We start from the raw sequence: 20,700 nt of genomic DNA, 5'->3' as shown, positions 1-20,700 counted from the left end.
AACCAGAAGACAAACTTTATGCCATTTCCATTTATTATAGAGGAGTAAACATACATTGTCTTGTATATCTGTATGGAGGCTTTAAAACAATGTCAGTTCATGGGAAATTCATGTACAAAAATAACATTAAAAACAAAAAACAAAATAAAATCTCATATCAAATATTTTTTTATGATGCTAGTAAAAGATGTATGCTTGTCATAAATGACAACTGTCTGTTTCAATGCTTGTGTTAAAATTGCCATATAGTTATTTAACTCACAGTAAATGCAGCTTTGAATTGACAATATGCCTCATAATACTGCAGCACATTGGCAATGCCAAGTCAGGGGTGAAGATTTCATGATGTCTAGAATTTTCTATAGAAATACAGTGCATTCGGAAAGTATTCATAGCGCTTCACTTTTTCCACTTTTTTTTGTTACAGCCTTATTCCAAAATGGATTAAATTCATTTACTTCCTCAAAATTCTACACACATTACCCCATTTTGACAATGTGAAAAAAGATTTTATGAAATTGTTGCAAATTTATTAAAAATAAAATAACTGATAAATAGAAGTATTCACAGTCTTTGCTCAATACTTTGTTGATGCACTTTTGGAAGCAATTACAGCCTCAAATCGTTTTAAATATGATGCCACAAGCTTGGCACACCTGTCGTTGTGAAATATTGCCCATTCCTCTTTGCAGTACCTCTCAAGCTCTATCAGGTTGGATGGGAAGCGACAGTGTACAGCCAATTTCAGATCTCTCCAGGGATGTTCAATAGGATTTAGGTCTGGGCTCTGGCTGGGCCACTCAAGGACATTCACCGAGTTGTTGTAAAGCCAATCCATTGATATTTTGGCAGTGTGCTTTGGGTCATTGTCCTGTTAGAAGATGAACCGTTGCCACCAGTCTGACGTCAAGAGCACTCTAAATAGGTTTCTTTTGGAATGTCTCTGTACGTTGCTGCATTCATCTTTCTCTCTATCTTGACCAGTCTTCCAGTTTCTGCTGCAGAAAAACATCCCCACAACATGATGCTGCCACCACCATGCTTCACTGTTGGATGGTATTAGCCTAGAGATGAGTGGTGCCTGGATTTCTGAATAGTATCTGGATGCAGCCTTTATGATGCAAGCTAAGACTGCATCACTCAGCGATGCAATATCAAACACAATGCACTCAAATGGAGCTAGTGACATCACTGTGACGGGTAGGGTTAGGGGTGGGGTTAGGTTAGGTGAGCCCATTGAAAAGCATTGGATGCAGCCCAGATTGCACTGCACCAGGTCTGCAGCCAGACCCCTCTCGGTTTTCTCCAAACGTAACGCCTGGCATTCACTCCAAAGAGTTCAATTTTAGTCTCATCAGACCAGAGAACTTTGTTCCTTATGGTCTGAGAGTCCTTCAGATGCCTTTCGGCAAATTCTAGGCGGGGAGTGGCTTCCGTTTGGTCACTATACTATAAAGGCCTGATTGGTGGATTGCCGCACAGATGGTTAGTTTGTGGTTTGACATGCACTGTCAACCCTGGGACCTTACATAGACAGGTGTGTGCCTTTTCAAATCACAGTAAATCAACTGAATTTACCACAGGTGAGCTCCAATTAAGCTACTGAAACATCTCAAGAAGGATCAGTGGAAACAGAATGTACCTTGGCTCAATTAAGAGCTTCACAGTAAAGGCTGTGAATACTTATGTACATATGATTTTTCCGTTTTTTTTTTTATATATAAATTTGCAACACTTTCTAAAAATTGTCATTATGGGCTATTATGTGTAGAATTTTACACGCTTCGCAGATGCACTGTATGTTAGGGTAAAATGCATAAAGCAAATCGCGGTACAAAAAGAAATTCTTCTCTTGTATCAGAAAGCCATCAGCCATAATAGCCCACAAAACAGCACCACTGTGTTTGAGAAGTTTTCTTTTCTGTGAGCAAAATAATGATTAAAAAACATCATTTTACAAGAAAAAGTCACTTCTCAATACTCTTTTTTTAAATGAATTCTACAAGAAAGTCACTTTTCCGTAATCCTTCCAGTATGTTCTACAAGAAATTGAGTTAAAAGTAGGTTATGACAGACATGAGCTTACTTAAAATTCATATTAGAATCTAACAACATCCCTTCTAAGCAGGAATATACAGTGAATCAGTAAGTGTGTTTGCATGCCTATTTAAACAATTAGTCTTTTAAAGGCTTTAGTCTTACTGTTGGTTTTTGCAAATTTGGATTACCAGCCTTAAAAATGCAATAGCATTTTGACCTTATCCAATATGTTCACAGAATAATCTGACAACAGTTGTATTCAACTTTTTCATGGTTGCTCCAAAAGACAACAGTGACATTATTTTAACCAAAATAACTTCTCTCTACAACTTTAGAAAAGGCTATTGCGACCCCCATTTCATATATTTGATTACGCATTTGTTATTGGGAATATTTGATCAAGCACTTGAGTATTCAAAGACCGTCTGGACTATAGCTGCAAATGTAAACATACTTAATGTGTCTCACTTGAGATGGACCAGTGGCGTTCTTTAGGAGTGTTTTGCATGCAAGTTACTCCAGGTCTCCGAGATTAATGATCTCCTCATTGATGAAAAACTCAATTGTTTCTTCCTCCCAGTCTTCCACATTACTGTCCAGTTCATCTGTGTCCACACCTGATAGAGAAAAATTCAGTGCAACTCGTCAGTTTCTGACTTGAATTAAGGCTTCAGGAAAAGTGCTTTTTGGTTGTTGTCGCTTAAGAGTAAAAATAAGCAAAAAACAAGTGTTAAGAGAGGGGCATTTAGATGAATATGTGAATATGTGCTGTACGATTATATGTCAACAACAAAATAAACACATTTAGCCATCAAAATATTGTTTAAGCATCGACAAGACAATATGTTTATTCCAAGCGTGTTTAAAGGGATAGTTCACCCAAAAAATTTCCTTACAATTTCCTCACACTCAAAAGTGGTTCTAACCTTTTATGAATTACCTTCTTCTAGTTGATCACAAAAAAGCAATCATTAGCCCCTTTCACACAGTGATAGCGGTAAATATCCGGAAAATTTCCGGAACGACTTTACCGGTATTTTCAAAAAAGCGCTGTTCACACAGGCGAGGACGTTACGGAATTTTTCCAGAAAAGACCGTTCACACAAAATACCGGTAAATTCTGACATCATTCACCACAAATGAGCTTAAACGGATGCGCTTGTATTTGTTAACATTTGACTACATTACAAACTCTGTGGATGATCAGTATTGTGAACAACTTCGATGAAAACATATGGAGGATCACTTTCGCATGTAGAGATGTACATATTATGTGCGTGTGCTGGCGCTCACAGGCTGTTTCACAGGCACACGCAAAGCTTGAAGGTAAACAAACAGCGGCTTATCATAAGCATCTTATCGATGATTATTTACACAGTTGGCATTAAGAAGAACATATAAACGTGATCTGACTAACTTCTAGCAGCTAAACGCGTCTGGGAAAATATTCAAAGGCTCTTAATCTCACAAACCGTGCGGACGTAAATGCGTCTGACTGTTCTGATAGGCTAAAGCAGATGTCTCACGTCAGCACGTTCTAGACGTGCACGCGCTTTTTCCGGCAATCTTCTTTCTGCATTCACACAGCGCAGCATTCCGCAAAAAATTGCCGGTAATTTTCCGGAAAGGTCTGTATGTGTGAAAGGGGCTAATTCATATTATAGAACTACTACAGAAATCAACATCTGTTTTTTCCAACATTCTTCAGAATATCCTCCTGTGTTCAATAGAACAAAGAAACTCAAACAGGATTGGAACAAGTGAAGGATGAACAAATGACAGAATTTTTTTTTGGGTGAACTGTCCCTTTAATGCTTTCAGGCAATATAAATGATAACGTAAAAAGGTTTATCAAAGATTTTTCATTCATTTTCTTTTCGGCTTAGTCCCTATATTAATCTGGGGTTGCCACAGCAGAATGAACTGCCAACTTATCCAGCATTTGTTTTACACAGCTGATGCCCTTCCAGCTGCAACCCAACGCTGGGAAACACCCACAAACACTTGCATTCACACACACACACACACACACACACACACACAAAACAAACATTTGATATGTTTTTAGTACACAAGCTCTGCAATTTGGCACTGAAGTCACTCAAGTGTTTCTCACCTCCTCTGAGTTGAAGGCGCAGCTCCCTCTGCTGGCTGTAAAGCTGAATTGCACTGTCTTTGTACCTTCTGTACTCTTCCATCATCAGACGACGTTTGTCCACTAACTCCTGCATCAGATATATTGCAGAAAATAATTAATAAACAGACAATTGACTGCTTCTGAATCTCTTCAAAACCTTTCTTAAATCTCAAAAACCTATTGCTTAAATCAAGGAAAGCAACTGCTGACCTTGGAAGCTTTGGACTGGCTCAGTCTGTCCTTTTGCTCGAAGATTTTTGAATACTTCTTGAGGTCCTTCTTAATTGCCTGTTAAAATATGGAAAACCTCAAAGGGTTATTGTCAGAGGAAGGCACTTATGCTTAGTTTAGAGTACACAATATATGACAAAAATCTCCATACAAGCAAGACAAGCTATCTTATATCTTAAGCTACATCAGGGCTGGGTGATATGGCAAAAATGCAATCTCGATGATTATTTCGATATAAATGGTTAATGTTTACAGATTTAATAGAGTACCCCAACAATGACTGAAGCCACAAAAAATAGAGGTTCATTGAATGGCATAACATATTTTCGGCTGATAAATTTTCAGTGGCTGAAAATTTGCTTCATCTCAAATATCAACACACTTTTACTGTCACGCCGGGGAGTAACACCACAACAGAAGGTAGGATCCAATATGCAGGTTTATTCACAGTCAGGCAAGCAGTGGTCCATACGGGAGCAAACAGGTATGTGAGGACAATCCAGAATCGTAGTCAGTTTAACAATCAAAAGGTCGAAAGGCAGGCGGCAGACAAGGATAACTAAATAAACTAGGCTAGGTTCAAAACAGGAAAACAAGACAAGGAAAACGCGTTGTAATGCTACTATACAGTGAACAAGACTCGGCAAACTGAAGGGGTGAATGTGTGGCTTAAATAGTGTGTGTTAATCAGTCTCTGAAAGTCCTCAGGTGTGCAAATGTAATCAAGCTGGATGAGTGAGCAGGTGTGAGTGTCTAGGAGAAGTGCATGTATGCATATGTAGTCCAGAAGAAGGCAGATATGTAGTTTTATGAGTGAGTGTTTACCAGCGACATCTGGTGGTTGTTCGCTGGTGAACATGACAGAGCCCCCCCTCTAAGGAGTGGCTTCCAGACACTCCTAATACTGTTCAGGCGGGAGGTGGAGCGGAGGCGGAACTGGGGGAGGGATGGAGGGCCAGGACCATGCAGCGGGGGCGTACCTGGAGCGTGGAGCAGCGGAGGGCCTGGAGCGTGGAGCAGCGGAGGGCCTGGAGCGTGGAGCAGCGGAGGGCCTGGAGCGTGGAGCAGCGGAGGGCCTGGAGCGTGGAGCAGCGGAGGGCCTGGAGCGTGGAGCAGCGGAGGGCCTGGAGCGTGGAGCAGCGGAGGGCCTGGAGCGTGGAGCAGCGGAGGGCCTGGAGCGTGGAGCAGCGGAGGGCCTGGAGCGTGGAGCAGCGGAGGGCCTGGAGCGTGGAGCTGCGGAGGGCCTGGAGCGTGGAGCTGCGGAGGGCCTGGAGCGTGGAGCTGCGGAGGGCCTGGAGCGTGGAGCTGCGGAGGGCCTGGAGCGTGGAGCTGCGGAGGGCCTGGAGCGTGGAGCTGCGGAGGGCCTGGAGCGTGGAGCTGCGGAGGGCCTGGAGCGTGGAGCTGCGGAGGGCCTGGAGCGTGGAGCTGCGGAGGGCCTGGAGCGTGGAGCTGCGGAGGGCCTGGAGCGTGGAGCTGCGGAGGGCCTGGAGCGTGGAGCTGCGGAGGGCCTGGAGCGTGGAGCTGCGGAGGGCCTGGAGCGTGGAGCTGCGGAGGGCCTGGAGCGTGGAGCTGCGGAGGGCCTGGAGCGTGGAGCTGCGGAGGGCCTGGAGCGTGGAGCTGCAGAGGGCCTGGAGCGTGGAGCTGCAGAGGGCCTGGAGCGTGGAGCTGCGGAGGCTCTGGATCATGAGGCTGCAACCATTGCGGAAGTTCAGCAGGCGGCGGTGGCCATTCAGGAGGTTCAGGCGGCGGCCATTCAGGAAGCTCAGGCGGCGGCGGCCATTGAGGAAGCTCAGGCGGCGGCCATTCAGGAGGCGGCGGCCATACAGGAGGCGGCGGCCATTCAGGAGGCGGCGGCCATTCAGGAGGCGGCGGCCATTCAGGAAGCGGCGGCCATTCAGGGAGCTCAGGAGGCGGCGGCCATTCAGGGAGCTCAGGAGGCGGCGGCCATTCAGGGAGCTCAGGAGGCGGCGGCCATTCAGGGAGCTCAGGAGGCGGCGGCCATTCAGGGAGCTCAGGAGGCGGCGGCCATTCAGGGAGCTCAGGAGGCGGCGGCCATTCAGGGAGCTCAGGAGGCGGCGGCCATTCAGGGAGCTCAGGAGGCGGCGGCCATTCAGGAAGCTCAGGAGGCGGCGGCCATTCAGGAAGCTCAGGAGGCGGCGGCCATTCAGGGAGCTCAGGAGGCGGCGGCCATTCAGGAGGTTCAGGTGGCAGCAGCTCTGGAGGGTCTGGCAGCTCTGGAGGGTCTGGCAGCTCTGGAGGGTCTGGCAGCTCTGGAGGGTCTGGCAGCTCTGGAGGGTCTGGCAGCTCTGGAGGGTCTGGCAGCTCTGGAGGGTCTGGCAGCTCTGGAGGGTCTGGCAGCACTGGAGGTGGCGGTGGCAGCACTGGATGGTCTGGCAGCACTGGAGGGTCTGGCAGCACTGGAGGGTCTGGCAGCACTGGAGGGTCTGGCAGCACTGGAGGGTCTGGCAGCACTGGAGGGTCTGGCAGCACTGGAGGGTCTGGCAGCACTGGAGGGTCTGGCAGCACTGGAGGGTCTGGCAGCACTGGAGGGTCTGGCAGCACTGGAGGGTCTGGCAGCACTGGAGGGTCTGGCAGCACTGGAGGTGGCAGTGGCAGCTCTGGAGGTGGCAGTGGCAGCTCTGGAGGTGGCAGTGGCAGCTCTGGCAGTGACAGCTCTGGTGGTGGCATCAGCTCTTGTAACTCAGGTGGTGGTGGCCATTCTGGTGGCTCAGGTGATGGTATTTCAGGAACTGAAACAGGAACTATGGCAGGAACGGACAAGGAACAGGAAACCATCTTGTGAGCAGGTGGCAGATTGGCGCTTACCACATTGTGAGCTGGAGGGCTGGTTGTGACCACATTGTGAGCTGGAGGACTGGAGTCGGCCATCTTGTGAGCTGGAGGACTGGAGTCTGCCATCTTGTGAGCTGGAGGACTGGAGTCGGCCATCTTGTGAGCTGGAGGACTGGAGTCGGCCATCTTGTGAGCTGGAGGACTGGAGTCGGCCATCTTGTGAGCTGGAGGACTGGAGTCGGCCATCTTGTGAGCTGGAGGACTGGAGTCGGCCATCTTGTGAGCTGGAGGACTGGAGTCGGCCATCTTGTGAGCTGGAGGACTGGAGTCGGCCATCTTGTGAGCTGGAGGACTGGAGTCGGCCATCTTGTGAGCTGGAGGACTGGAGTCGGCCATCTTGTGAGCTGGAGGACTGGAGTCGGCCATCTTGTGAGCTGGAGGACTGGAGTCGGCCATCTTGTGAGCTGGAGGACTGGAGTCGGCCATCTTGTGAGCTGGAGGACTGGAGTCGGCCATCTTGTGAGCTGGAGGACTGGAGTCGGCCATCTTGTGAGCTGGAGGACTGGAGTCGGCCATCTTGTGAGCTGGAGGACTGGAGTCGGCCATCTTGTGAGCTGGAGGACTGGAGTCGGCCATCTTGTGAGCTGGGAGTGTGGTGATGGAATGAGCAGCAAGCCCCGTTGCCAGCGGGTCTTGCTGTCCTTTGCCCCCCCCCAAAAAATATTTAGGGGTGTCCTCCACCTCTCCTACAGTGAAGGGGGACCCACTCATTTGAAGTGCAAGATCAATATAACCTTCTAGAGTCCCGTGGGGGTCATGCAAAGGCATTGTGGAATATAGGGGCTCAGAAAGTCCTCCACGAAAGAAAATCATTAGGCATAAGTCATCCAAAGATGTTAAATGGGCTACCTGGATGAAGTCCTCCACGTATTCCTCTATAGACCGGGCTTCCTGATGAAGACACATGATCTTGATACCCGCTGGATCCATTGTGTGTGGCCGAGTCTTCTGTCACGCCGGGGAGTAACACCACAACAGAAGGTAGGATCCAATATGCAGGTTTATTCACAGTCAGGCAAGCAGTGGTCCATACGGGAGCAAACAGGTATGTGAGGACAATCCAGAATCGTAGTCAGTTTAACAATCAAAAGGTCGAAAGGCAGGCGGCAGACAAGGATAACTAAATAAACTAGGCTAGGTTCAAAACAGGAAAACAAGACAAGGAAAACGCGTTGTAATGCTACTATACAGTGAACAAGACTCGGCAAACTGAAGGGGTGAATGTGTGGCTTAAATAGTGTGTGTTAATCAGTCTCTGAAAGTCCTCAGGTGTGCAAATGTAATCAAGCTGGATGAGTGAGCAGGTGTGAGTGTCTAGGAGAAGTGCATGTATGCATATGTAGTCCAGAAGAAGGCAGATATGTAGTTTTATGAGTGAGTGTTTACCAGCGACATCTGGTGGTTGTTCGCTGGTGAACATGACATTTACATCCCATTGTTGCACATTTCTGCTGTATGATTGGCTTTTAGATCAGTATAGAGTCAAAAAGCTTTTCATTGTCAGAAATTGTTTTGCGATATAATATTGTTTATGGGCTCAGCCCTAAAATATTTATAACAATATAGTACCTTTTCAGAAAATTCAATTAATAAATAGTTGGAAAGGAAAATTTATTTATTTAGTTTCTACATTTTAAAGTAATTTAAAGTCAAATTTATATACTTATATATATATATATATTTATGAATTTTTATATACACTATACAGCTTAAAGTGACATTTAAAGGCTTAACTAGGTTAATTAGGTTGACTAGGCAGGTTGGGGGATTAAGGCAAGTTCTTGTATAACGATGGTTTGTTCTGTAGACTATCAAAAAAAAAAAAAAAAAAAAAATATATATATATATATATATATATATATATATATATATATATATATATATAGTTTAAAGGGGCTAATAATTTTGTCCTTAAAATTGTTTTAAAAAAAATTAAAACCAGCTTTTATTCTAGCCGAAATAAAACAAATAAGACTTTCTCCAGAAGAAAAAATATTATCAGACATACATTGAAGATTTCCTTGCTCTGTTAAACATCATTTGGGAAATATTAAAAAAATATATATTTAAAAAATCAAAGAGGGTCTAATAAATCTGACTTGAACTGTAGCATCATATTTGTCACTTTATTTAGATCTTCAGGGCAAATGTTTAATTAAGAATATAGAAAATATATAAAATAAATATTAATAAAATATAAAACACTATACAAAAACTAATGATTACAAGCAAAGAAAAAAAAATCGCTAAATAAATTGGAAAATGAACACATTGTAGAATAAAGGAATAAAACCATACAAAACCATGATATTACTAATGCGAACAGTATTAAACGCTGTCACCTTTATTTGCTCTTGACTGAGTAAAGTAGGAGGGCGTGGTCTCCATAGCAATTGGCAGAATCTATCTTTGTTGTTCTTTTGCAGAAGACGACCCTGGAATGTCCAAAGCCAGTATGCGTTGTCCACCTGTGTGTGTAGAATGAAAGCACATATATAGTAGTTAACATGAAACATTAGGAGTGTTAGATTATCAAATTACTTAAAGTAAAAAAAAAAAATGTTTACTTTCTTACCGACATGACATTAAATGTCAGATTACCTTGTGGCTCCACCAGGAAACAGAAGTCACCACATATCTGCCTGTAGGGTCCCATTCTACATCAGAGGCCATGTAATGCTCTGCGATGTACATAATGGTACAATCTGACGTGTCCACAAATGCAAGAGCACCATTCATACTGCACAGAAGAAGAAAAACAGCATCCATACGAGCCACGCTATTAAAATTCAATAAAAACTTTTGTCCCCAAATCTTCTAAACTGGCACTGCAAAAATTGGTTGCAGTTAAATTGATAAAAGGTGGCAGTAGAAACATGTAACTAAACATATCTATTTCAAATAAACGGAATTTGAAATGTTTTATTTAGTACATTATATTATAATATAATATAATATAATATAATATAATATAATATAATATGATATAATATAATATAATATAATATAATATAATATAATATAATATAATATAATATAATATAATAAATATAATATAATATAATATAATAAATATAATAAATATAATAAATATAATAAATATAATAAATATAATAATATAATATAATATAATATAATATAATATAATATAATATAATATAATATAATATAATATAATATAATATAATATTATACACTCACCCGCCACTTCATTAGGTACACCTGTTCAACTGCTCATTAGAGAATGGCCAGACTGGTTCCAGCTGATACAAAGGCAACAGTAACTCAAATAACTACTTGTTACAACCGAGGTGTGCAGAAGAGCATTTCTGAATGCACGACATGTGCAACCTTGAGGTGGATGGGCTACAGCAGCAGAAGACCACACCGGGTGCCACTCCTGTCAGCTAAGAACAGGAAACTGAGGCTACATTAGCACAGGCTCACAAGAATTGGACAATAGAAGTTTGTAAAAACGTTGTGTGGTCTGATGAGTCTCGATTTCTGCTGCGACATTCAGATGGTAGGGTCAGATTTTGGCGTCAACAACATGAAAGTATGAATCCATCCTGCCTTGTATCAACAGTTCAGGCTGGTGGTGGTAGTGAGAAGTGGGGGATATTTTCTTGGCACACTTTGGGCCCATTAGTACCAATTGAGCATGTCAACACCACAACCTACCTGAGTATTGTTGCTGACCATGTCCATCCCTTTATGACCACAGTGTACCCATCTTCTGATGGCTACTTCCAGCAGGATAACGCTCCATGTCATAAAGCTTGAATCATCTCAGACTGGTTTCTTGAATATGACAATGAGTTCACTGTACTCAAATGGCCTCCACAGTCACCAGAACTCAATCCAACAGAGCACCTTTGGGATGTGGTGGGAGATACGCATGATGGATGCGCAGCTGACAAATCTGCAGCAACTGCGTGATGCTATCATGTCAATATAGACCAAAATCTCTGAGGAATAATTCCAGTACCTTGTTGAATCAAACAAAAAGGGGGTCCTACCTGGTACTAGTAAGGTGTAGCTAATAAAGTGGCCGGTGAATTGTATAGTATAATATAATATAATACAATATATATTCTTACCTTCGCAGACCTGCCAGTACCATGAACTGCCCCTGTGGACTCCAAAAAATACTGTTGGCCTGCTGCTTATCAAACATCTCTGGAAAACCACACAGTAGTAAAAAAAATAATAAATAAATCATCATCATGATAGTTATTTACATGGAAGAACCAAAATAAAAAACTGATAATTTAGGATACACTGTCTAAAAATGACTTTGTAACTTTTTTTTTTACAAATAATATTCATGAATTTCACCAAACATTGAAACATTGATTTTGTAATGTTAGTTTCAATCAAAACAAAGCAAAATAAGCACATTTCAAGACAGATTTATTTAAATACAATCAAATTCAATGAAGGCATCAAAGGTTAAGTAAAAATATAATGATCTTTCAAAACTATTTTAGCCTAAAACCAAATGTTCAGTTTCTATAGTTTCATACAAATAAATGCATATTTATAGTATTATTATTATCAGTATTTTGTATACTGCATGCATTATACATACACAGTACATATATAATATAAATAGTTTTGTATTTGATGAATGAAAGCACTTACTGATGAGCTCAATCTTTCCGTTGCTCTTGACGTGATAAAATGAGGCATTTATTCTGGGTGATTCTCCATGTAATACCGCAAACCTACTGCCATTGGGCTCCCAGGCAAATGCAATGATGCTCTCTAATAAAGATCAGATGTTCTCTTTAGACACCTCAGACGAAACACAATGATGTGCTTAGCTCACTATGCTCTTTAAAATAATCTGATTACCTTTCATTTCCACCACATCTACAGGAACCTGCTTTTCTCTCATGCGGAAAATCTCAAAGTTAGTGACAACACCCTATTGAAGAACAGAAAACAAAACAGAACAAAATATGACAAAATACAATAAGAAAATTTAAATGATTGAATTATGTTATACAAACAAACAAACAAACAAACACACACAAACACACCTGTGTTCCTCTGGGCGTTCGGTCCACTTTCACACACAAGTAATCGCCCTGCCGCTGCCAGTGAAGTTTACAGTCCACCACATTAAACAAATTCCTCACCCGAATCTCTGAACGGGAAGGGAAATGCATGAGTGTAACCCTGGCTGGAATGTCCTTGTCTTCTGGGACCCAAAAGGCAATGATGTTGTCGCCCGGTGACCAAGAGAAATCTCTGTCAGGAAGTGAACAGTAAATTTAGAGTTACAGTTAACATTTAATCAATCAATCAACTAATTAACCAATCAATCAATCAATCAAACAATCAGTCTGTCCGTCCTTACATCCATCCATCCATCCAATTATTTATCCATCCATCCATCCATCTTTCTGTCCATTTATCTATCAATCTGTCAATCCATCAGTCCAATCCATCCCTACATTTACCGAACTATCCGTCTTTCCGACCATCCATCCATCCATCCATCCATCCATCCATCCATCCATCCATCCATCCATCTTTCTGTCTGTTTATCTATCAATCTAGCATTCTATCAGTCCATCTATCCACCCGCCCATCCATCCATCCATTTACCAGTCTATCTGTCTTTTCATACATCTATCTATCCATTCATCAATCCATCCATCTTTCTGTCTGTTTATCTATCAATCTGTCATTCCATCAGTCCAATCAATCCATCCATCCATTTACCGGTCCATCCATCCATCCATCCATCCATCCATCCATCCATCCATCCATCCATCCATCCATCCATCTTTCTGTCTGTTAATCTATCAATCTGTGATTCCATCAGTCCATCCATTCAACCCCCAATCCATCCATCCATTTACCAGTCTATCTGTCTTTCCATACATCCATCTATCCTTCTGTCCATCTGTCATTCTATGTATTTACCTGTCTGTCTGTTTATCTATCTATTTGTCATTGCATCCTTCCGTCAGTCCATCCATCTGTGTGTTTATTATTCAATCCATCCATCCATTCATCCATCCATCCATCCATCCCTCCATTTCAGTACTACTACAGTAAAACGGGTATATATTTTACCATTAATTTCTTTCTATTATACAGTTCTGCACATAATTGTAAAGACTTACTTTATTCCACTTATTTTCAAGCTCTTCTTATCAAGCAGTCCCATTGACTGCAAGAAACAAACAAAAACATTTCATGTAAAATGGAAGCACGGGAACACTACGGCATATTGTTTTTGAAGAATTAAGTCTTACCGGGGTTTCATAGATGCTCAGAGTGTCTTGAGTCATTCTGGCAAAGAACTTCCCATCTTGACTCCACCTGAGAGAAGCAATTCACTCATTCTTACAGAGAGCAGCAGTTAAAACTCCACTCATTTTCTCCAATACGAAAAAAGATTATTATCTTTTTAATGATAACTGTTATGAGCTCAGAGGTTCTTAATTCATAGTATGTTTTTGTTAAACCCATCTGCTCACATTATCACACCTTGTTTGATTCTTGAACTTTTAAAAGAAGAAGCAAAAAAAGGGCCTAAATTTAGGATGCGTCACATAAAATCACAGTGAGTAAAACACCTCAATGGAGATCTTTAGCCCTGCTTATTCCAATTAAACACTAAAAATACGTAATTGAGTCATTCTGGATGCCCAGTGTAGGCAAGTACTGCAACCCTAACCTTACACACCTGAACAAGACAATCAAGGTCTGAGTATTACTAGGCTGTTAGGCTGTCTCCGAAATTGCCCCTAGAACTTTAAACAGTGCATAATACGACAGAGCAGCCATTTCTAGCAGTGAAAGTTTAAAAAAAAAAAAATTTATTTAATTAAAGGAACAATTGATTACATGACATCTAAATACTTTTATTACTAATAAACAGCACTCTAAGTGTTATAAAACTGTCACACGGTCTGACAGAGAAGTTTACTGTAATATCTAATCTGTCTGAGGGATTTATCAAACTGCAAAGCACAAACAAAACGGCATTTCTTCAAGTGCACTGAGTGCTCAAATTCCTTTATTCGTTTTATTCACACATTTAAGTGGACTATATTAGTGGACTAATGTAGGGAAATAGTGAATGAGGGTATACTGTAGGGGGCAGATGAGTTTTATATTCCAAGGCTGGATCAAAACTCTGCAGGACTGTGGATCTCCATGACTGAACTTGACTACCACCCCTATATGCTCACAAAATACTTGAATATTAGTAACATATGCGTATTTTGCAGTAAACGTGAAATATATTGTTTATATTAATGCGGACTACAACTTTAAAAGTGTATGGATGTGGGACTAATGGACTCTGAATTAGGGCTTTGCGATATGACACTATATACAGTAGTATATCTTTTGGACAACTTAAGTTTTCTAAAATTATTATAACTTAAATTATTCTACATTAAAGTTACAAATGTTGTACATTTTTGTGCCTGAAGTACTTTAAACTCTCTTAAAATTTCTTTAAAACACATGCAAATGAAAAAGTTTCACTCTGTTATGGTTTTAATTTGCAGTATTCTCAATTGTTGTGATCAACTATAATCCATAAAAATAAAAGAAAACTATTGTACATAAATGCATCCAAAATAATAATAATATCACTTACTTAAAAATAGGCCAGTGTGCCGAACTCTCACAGTGAAAGCCTCGTTTCTTCTGTCCGGTCAGGATGTCCCAGATGATGATGGCTTGAGGGTCTTCTTTAGTGTCCATCAGTGGGCTGAATGTCACCACATACCTGCCAGATATTTTGAATCCGTTGTTCTCATCCGTAACTCAGAAATAGCAGCTCTTGCATTCTCTCAGAGCTTTACCTTTCGCATGGGGAGAAGTCGATGAGAGAGACGCCCTGATGGCTGAACCGCTGGATCTGCTTAAACTTCTCTCCACCCCACAGTGCAATTCCCCTTTGGTGAAAGGTGGCCAGGTATGTGCCTTTGGGAGACCAGCGGACATAAGTCTCTGTCCAGCGCTGTAGAAAGATTAAAAAAAAAGAAGGTTTGATTGCATTTGGTTTGACATGACCAGATCACACCAGAAGATGGTAATTGATACTGTAATTTAATCATTGTGGATGTTAATTATTTAGTTTGTGAAAATGTAGATAAATGTGTCTAGATAAAGAACAGTTCATCCAAATATTTAAAATGTCATTTGATTTAATAAGTTAATCAGGTTTATATACGTAAAATATAATCAAGTTATAAATAATATATATATTGTCCCACAGGAATCAGAACATTTAAATCTGATTTATTTTAATACTGAAAGATTCAGACATTGCAAACTCAAGAATGTATTATTGCACTAAATAACCTCACAGTGTGACACATGAAAAGAGAAAAACTACTTAGAAAGGAAAAAAGAACCGCTACAATAATTTACTTTTTGCACTTAAAAAAAAAAAAGTGGCGCTCAAAATCCCCAAAGTTGCTGATTTTTAGCAGCTCCATCAAGGGTTGCATGGAGAATGTCCTGTTATAGCCAGGAAAGCAAATGTTGTCAGGGCTTAGAGAAAATTGCTTTGTTACTTTAGTCCCACGTTACTTTTGTCCCCGCTCTCCCCTATCAAAGGATGGTCCTATGTGACAATTGTTTCAGGGATATATGCTTGGGCTTGGTGAATAACAAACCCAAATTATTATTTATGAACATCCTGATTGTGTAAGCATTTGATTTTAAGCATGATTCATTATTCATGACACATATAGCACACGGTTTACTCTGGCTCACCCACAGTAAGACACAAAATGAACAAAGCATGATACAGTGCCTTGCTGAATAATTTTATTTGTTGATTTTTATACATTTTTCTAGCTATCTCAACTATAATTCAAACTGAGTAAAATATTAAGCTAAACCATGTATAACTTAAAAAATGTTGAACCTTGATTAACTTATTAAAAAAAACATTTTTGTCATATAATATTTTACAGTGTAGAAATGGTGCACATATTAATATATTGATAATAATGATGTACAATATATTAGTGGACATATTGTAATCGGCTGATGAATGAATTTAAATATTATCACTATCAGTTGATAAGAAAATAAATGTACATCAATTTATGGACAGTAAATGTTGTATTGTTTCCACATAATGTAAATACACAATGTTTTTCCGTCTTTTCCGAGTTTGGAAAAGATGAAGATGTTTCCTTGCTGTTTTCTTCAGTTAATTTTTTTAAATAAAATAATTTTAAAATGAAATATTTTACATTTTTTTTTTTCTATTTAGGCTCAGACATATATACATAAAGATTTATTTTTATCAGACTATATGTCATTTGTCTGCTTCCAAATGTAAAGACTTTTTGATATTTTACAAAATTTCCAAATCAGTGCATTCACTGCCATTATATGGACACATGCACACACATTTTTTTTGGCATGAGAAAAAAGAAGGTTACCACATTTGTAAAATGTAAATTATGAATAATTTTTAACACTTTAAGAAATGTCTTAGGAGCAGATAGTAAATACTTTTTGATTGAAAGAAAACTAAATTTCCCTATATTTTGCTCAATCCAAATAGAACTATGAAAACCAAAAACGAAAAAACATAAGCTAAAACAAAATTAATAGTAAATTTAAAATATGAATAAATACTGAAATAGCATAAAATAAATGCTTATATAATACTGAAGCAAAACTCTAACACTAAAATAACACTGAAGCAAATCCGTTTACAAGTAAATGTGCTCACAGCTCTCTCTTCCACCAGTATCGGCTCCTTTGGGTCATTCGAGAATATGGCGGTTCGCTCTCCCGACTCATAGATTACACTGTATTGATCACGACAGTCTGGATCCTCAAGCCAGTGCCTCATGTTGCCCTGCAGTTAACAGAGAAGGGAAATGAAATGATGTAATGCCAAGACATAAATAGCTTCTCATTTGAAACAAACAGATACCAAGCCATAAACCCATATTTCAATAGTTTAAAATATCCTGATGTGTTTTAACTAGGTTTTTTAAGTATTCATAAATTGTTATCAAAATAAAGAAATACAGATGCAAAACTACATACAAAGTCTTTAAATGGCTGTTTTTCAGGGGTTTCCCACAGATCACTGATGTTCATGTACCTGAAACACACAGATACATGATTCATGAATATCTGTATAGGAAATCATTCTTATTTTTTAAAGCTGACAAAAGAGTTGGCCTCACTTTAAATCAAATAGCCTTAACTACTACATATATATATATATATATATATATATATATATATATATATATATATATATATATATATATTTGTTCATGCTGTATTGCACAATTCTTCTGGTGCTATTGAGGTGGGATAAAGGTAAAGATGGGGACAGGTTTGATGATAGGGACATGTTTAACGGTGGATTAAAGTCTGCATTAAAGTTTTTTTTTGTCGTACTGTGACAGCTTCTAAAGAAATTAAATATTAAATGAGAAAACAGTGGGCATGGCTTTTTGATTTCTACTGCAAGCTGAGTGCATGTAGTAAAGTTGGCATTTATCTCAGAAAGATTAAGAAAAGGGTTTCAGAAGAGTTATTACAATGTAACAAGACTCCTCCTCCTCACCATTGCCGTTTGTTGTCAAAAGTTGGAGGGGTGTGGTTATGTATGTTTCCCACACCCAATAGCTCAGATAGATTGTAATCTGAGAATTTAACTCAAAACAAGCAGAAAGTGCTTTTTAGATTTTAATTTAGGATTACGGGGGCAAAATATTTTTTTCCTTAATTAGATGCGCAGATTAATTTATTTAATTAATTAATTAAGGCCACATAAGATAAAGTCAGGGCAAAGAGTCATAAACCAATCATAACCATTATATTCTGCTTTCAAATATATAAACCTACTCAAAACATACTTGTCAAAATCTGTGAAGAGGTTGACTCTGAATGTGTGCTGTTTGTCCAGCTTGTAACCGTCTGCACTCTTCACCGCTTCCAGAGCCTGGTTAGGGGAAGCATACTCCAGAAAGATGTACCTGAGAACAAAAACACGGCTGCTGTTTCACATCTGATACCACATTATGGTCATATTTTATGGTTTTATCTGCTAAATCTTTACATTTGAAAGTCATTGATTTACCCTTTGGTGGTCCCAGCTGCTTCAGGATAAAATTCGTTTGTGATTTTTCCGAATTTGGAGAAGATTTTATGGATCACATTTTTTAGTTTTTCCAGTCTTTCAGGGCCCACCTGAGGAACGTTGTCCACCACGACCACCGAATCAATGCCATCAGCCTCCAGAGGTCTGTCTCTCAAAACATCCTCCAACAATTCTGCGTAAAAGCACACAGATAATGTATTCAGGGTTCATACGGTACTGGAAAATCTGGAAAAGTCATGGAATATTGACAAAGCATTTTCCAGGCCTGGAAAAGTTTTGGAAAAACAAATAAACCCAAATTGTTTTGAAAAAGTCATGAAAAGTTGTTTAACAAATATCTGTGTACTTGAATATATTTGAGATAATAATATTGGGTAAATTTTTAATACAAATGCGCTGGCTGTCTTTTCACAACTTTCTTTCATTCGCTTTCATCGTAACTAAAGAAACATTTTGAGTGTCGTGTCAAGAAACAATCTTAAATAACTACAGAGGTAAGATACTGTGGGTGCTAAAGGCTCATTAATAATACAATATACTATCATTTATAACACAAGCCAACATTTCTTAAATAGCTTCACACGGACAGCAAGATACTTTCTAAAAACTATTTTGCAGATGTAAAACTAAATAGAAACTACACAGAGTGTCACATATTTGTTGATATGCTGTAATAAATCTGAACATACACTGTGTTTCTTGTTTACCACGTGAACATTGACATTACATAAAACATCATGAATATTTACCTCAAAGTTTTGGAAAAGTCATGGAAAAGTTCTGAAATTTTAGTAGTAAAAATGTGAAAAAAAATTTGGAAACTATTGGAAATGACTATTAAGGTTAGGGCTGCACAATACATGGTTTCAGCATCAATTTTGCAATGTGCACTTCTGCAGTAGTCACATCGCCGGATCTGCAATGTCAAGTTATGATTATATTTGACCAGGAGAAACACATGAAAATTGAGTAGTTATTGCAGAGTTAAACTAAAATGAATGAATGACAATTTTACCCTTTGCAATTTTAATTATGAATAATGTTATTGAATAATTTTTGCAATGTTATTTCATTTGATTACTCAAATTCTGTACCTAAATACTGTTTGACTGCCCTGAAAACCATAAAACACTATTTATATATTAAACATATTTTGGTGTATAAACAGGTTCTTCAGCAAATCTTCAGCAAATCAATGTAAAGAGGTATCATCCTCATTTCTCCCCCTAGAAAACATAATGAAACAAAACAGATTATAATGAACGCGGGAAAAGTACCGAACGAGCATGCACGTGTTTCTCTGATGATGTCAAATTTATAGATACATCTATCCATGTTTATTCAATGCATTGCGCAAACATATTTATTGCATTGTAATATGTCTGAAACATTGGCATTGCAGTGTGAGCCGGTAAATTATGAACAACAGTTGAAGTGATGCTGCGGTGCCATCATTCACCGCAGCATCTTTACCTTCATCCTCGACATCATCCTCAAAATCCTCCGCGTCGCTGAACGGAGGCTCCTCTTCTTCAAATTCAGATTCAGCCGCCATATTTACCGTGTCCTGCATCTCACGGACTAGGTTTGTAGAGTGTGAGTTTTGTATGTTTGCTTTATTCTTAGACAATTACTAGTATAAATGTGTCAGATAACGTTTGCTGCCTCCAGACTGCGCACAGTTATGAACTCAAAAGCGTCCGCTGTCATGCAATGCAAGTGAAGAAGTTGTTGCTAAAAGGGATACAGCTGCGACTGGAAGTTAATTATTTATATTATTTATTAAATTGTCGACGAATGTGTTTTATTAACGTCTACCCCTCACAGTAATGTAAAAACAACCATTATACCAAGTATTATTTAATTACCCATTGAATTGTATTTATATAATGTCTACCCCAACCCCAAAAACTCTCATAGCAATGTAAAATAATAATTACACCGAGTATTATTCATATTATTTATTAAACTACACATTAAAATGTATTTTATCAACGTCTACCCCAACCCTAAACCTAAACCTTAAGGTTTAGGGTTGGGGTAGACGTTGATAAAATACCCTCACAGTAAAAACAGTAACTTAATAATACCGAATAATGTTTATTTTATTTAGTAAATGACTCATTAAATCGTATTTTAATAACGTCTAACCCCTTCCCCAACCGTAAACCCAACCCTCACAGTAACGTAAAGTATTAATTACGTGAGTATCCGCAGCTGTATCCCTTCTAGACACTTCTAACGAGTGATAGTTGGTTACGCTACTCGAGAACATTAAAGTGCGCTGGATTTGCGCATGCACAGCATCAAAGCG

At 39.6% G+C, this 20,700-nt stretch overlaps 2 protein-coding genes across 8 annotated transcripts; both read right to left on the bottom strand.

Annotated features, from left to right (window-relative positions):
• Positions 1-18: 18 nt before the first annotated feature.
• Positions 19-20,669, bottom strand: eif3bb (eukaryotic translation initiation factor 3, subunit Bb). Of its 3 annotated transcripts, none has more exons than XM_087236768.1 (19): positions 20,446-20,669; positions 19,860-20,407; positions 18,366-18,558; positions 18,142-18,261; positions 17,318-17,375; positions 16,995-17,123; positions 15,100-15,257; positions 14,892-15,023; positions 13,534-13,600; positions 13,402-13,448; positions 12,307-12,517; positions 12,119-12,191; positions 11,906-12,028; positions 11,362-11,440; positions 9,863-10,001; positions 9,604-9,729; positions 4,388-4,465; positions 4,157-4,265; positions 19-2,657 (listed from the first exon to the last, which is right to left on the bottom strand). In XM_087236768.1, the coding sequence occupies exons 2-19, from the start codon at positions 19,957-19,959 to the stop codon at positions 2,554-2,556; spliced, it is 2,046 nt and encodes a 681-aa protein (XP_087092894.1). In that variant the 5' UTR covers positions 19,960-20,407; positions 20,446-20,669; the 3' UTR covers positions 19-2,553. The 3 variants fall into 3 exon arrangements, with proteins under 3 accessions (XP_087092894.1, XP_087092896.1, XP_087092895.1); XM_087236770.1 differs by having other exon boundaries at positions 19,860-20,384; positions 20,531-20,633; XM_087236769.1 differs by having other exon boundaries at positions 19,860-20,607.
• On the bottom strand, positions 4,830-8,691 carry LOC141384843 (uncharacterized). 5 transcript variants are annotated; one of them, XM_087236757.1, is made up of 4 exons: positions 7,607-8,197; positions 7,007-7,245; positions 5,629-6,789; positions 4,830-5,460 (listed from the first exon to the last, which is right to left on the bottom strand). In XM_087236757.1, exons 2-4 carry the CDS (start codon positions 7,202-7,204, stop codon positions 5,317-5,319), a joined length of 1,503 nt encoding a protein of 500 aa, XP_087092883.1. In that variant the 5' UTR covers positions 7,205-7,245; positions 7,607-8,197; the 3' UTR covers positions 4,830-5,316. The 5 variants fall into 5 exon arrangements, with proteins under 5 accessions (XP_087092883.1, XP_087092882.1, XP_087092880.1 ...); XM_087236756.1 differs by having other exon boundaries at positions 5,989-6,714; positions 6,827-7,658; XM_087236754.1 differs by having other exon boundaries at positions 4,830-5,508; positions 5,629-8,679.
• Positions 20,670-20,700: the final 31 nt, after the last annotated feature.

The sequence above is a fragment of the Danio rerio genome, chromosome 1, assembly GCF_052040795.2.
Source record: "Danio rerio strain M-AB ecotype USA chromosome 1, GRCz13ab, whole genome shotgun sequence".
Lineage (NCBI taxonomy): Eukaryota > Metazoa > Chordata > Actinopteri > Cypriniformes > Danionidae > Danio > Danio rerio.
Note: the sequence above shows the minus strand (reverse complement) of the source record. Positions and strands in the feature narration are given on the sequence as shown.

What these genes read in the sequence shown, in the direction of transcription:
- eif3bb (XM_087236768.1), bottom strand. Translation starts at nt 19,959, where the DNA reads ATGCAGGACACGGTAAATATGGCGGCTGAATCTGAATTTGAAGAAGAG. An exon ending in TGAGCATCTATGAAACCCCG is followed by an intron (nt 13,449 to 13,533) that starts GTAAGACTTAAT and finishes TGTTTCTTGCAG; the next exon opens with TCAATGGGACTGCTTGATAA. An exon ending in CGGAAAGATTGAGCTCATCA is followed by an intron (nt 11,441 to 11,905) that starts GTAAGTGCTTTC and finishes GTGGTTTTCCAG; the next exon opens with AGATGTTTGATAAGCAGCAG.
- LOC141384843 (XM_087236754.1), bottom strand. Translation starts at nt 8,191, where the DNA reads ATGGATCCAGCGGGTATCAAGATCATGTGTCTTCATCAGGAAGCCCGG. An exon ending in TCCGCAGCTCCACGCTCCAG is followed by an intron (nt 5,509 to 5,628) that starts GCCCTCCGCTGC and finishes TCCACGCTCCAG; the next exon opens with GCCCTCCGCTGCTCCACGCT.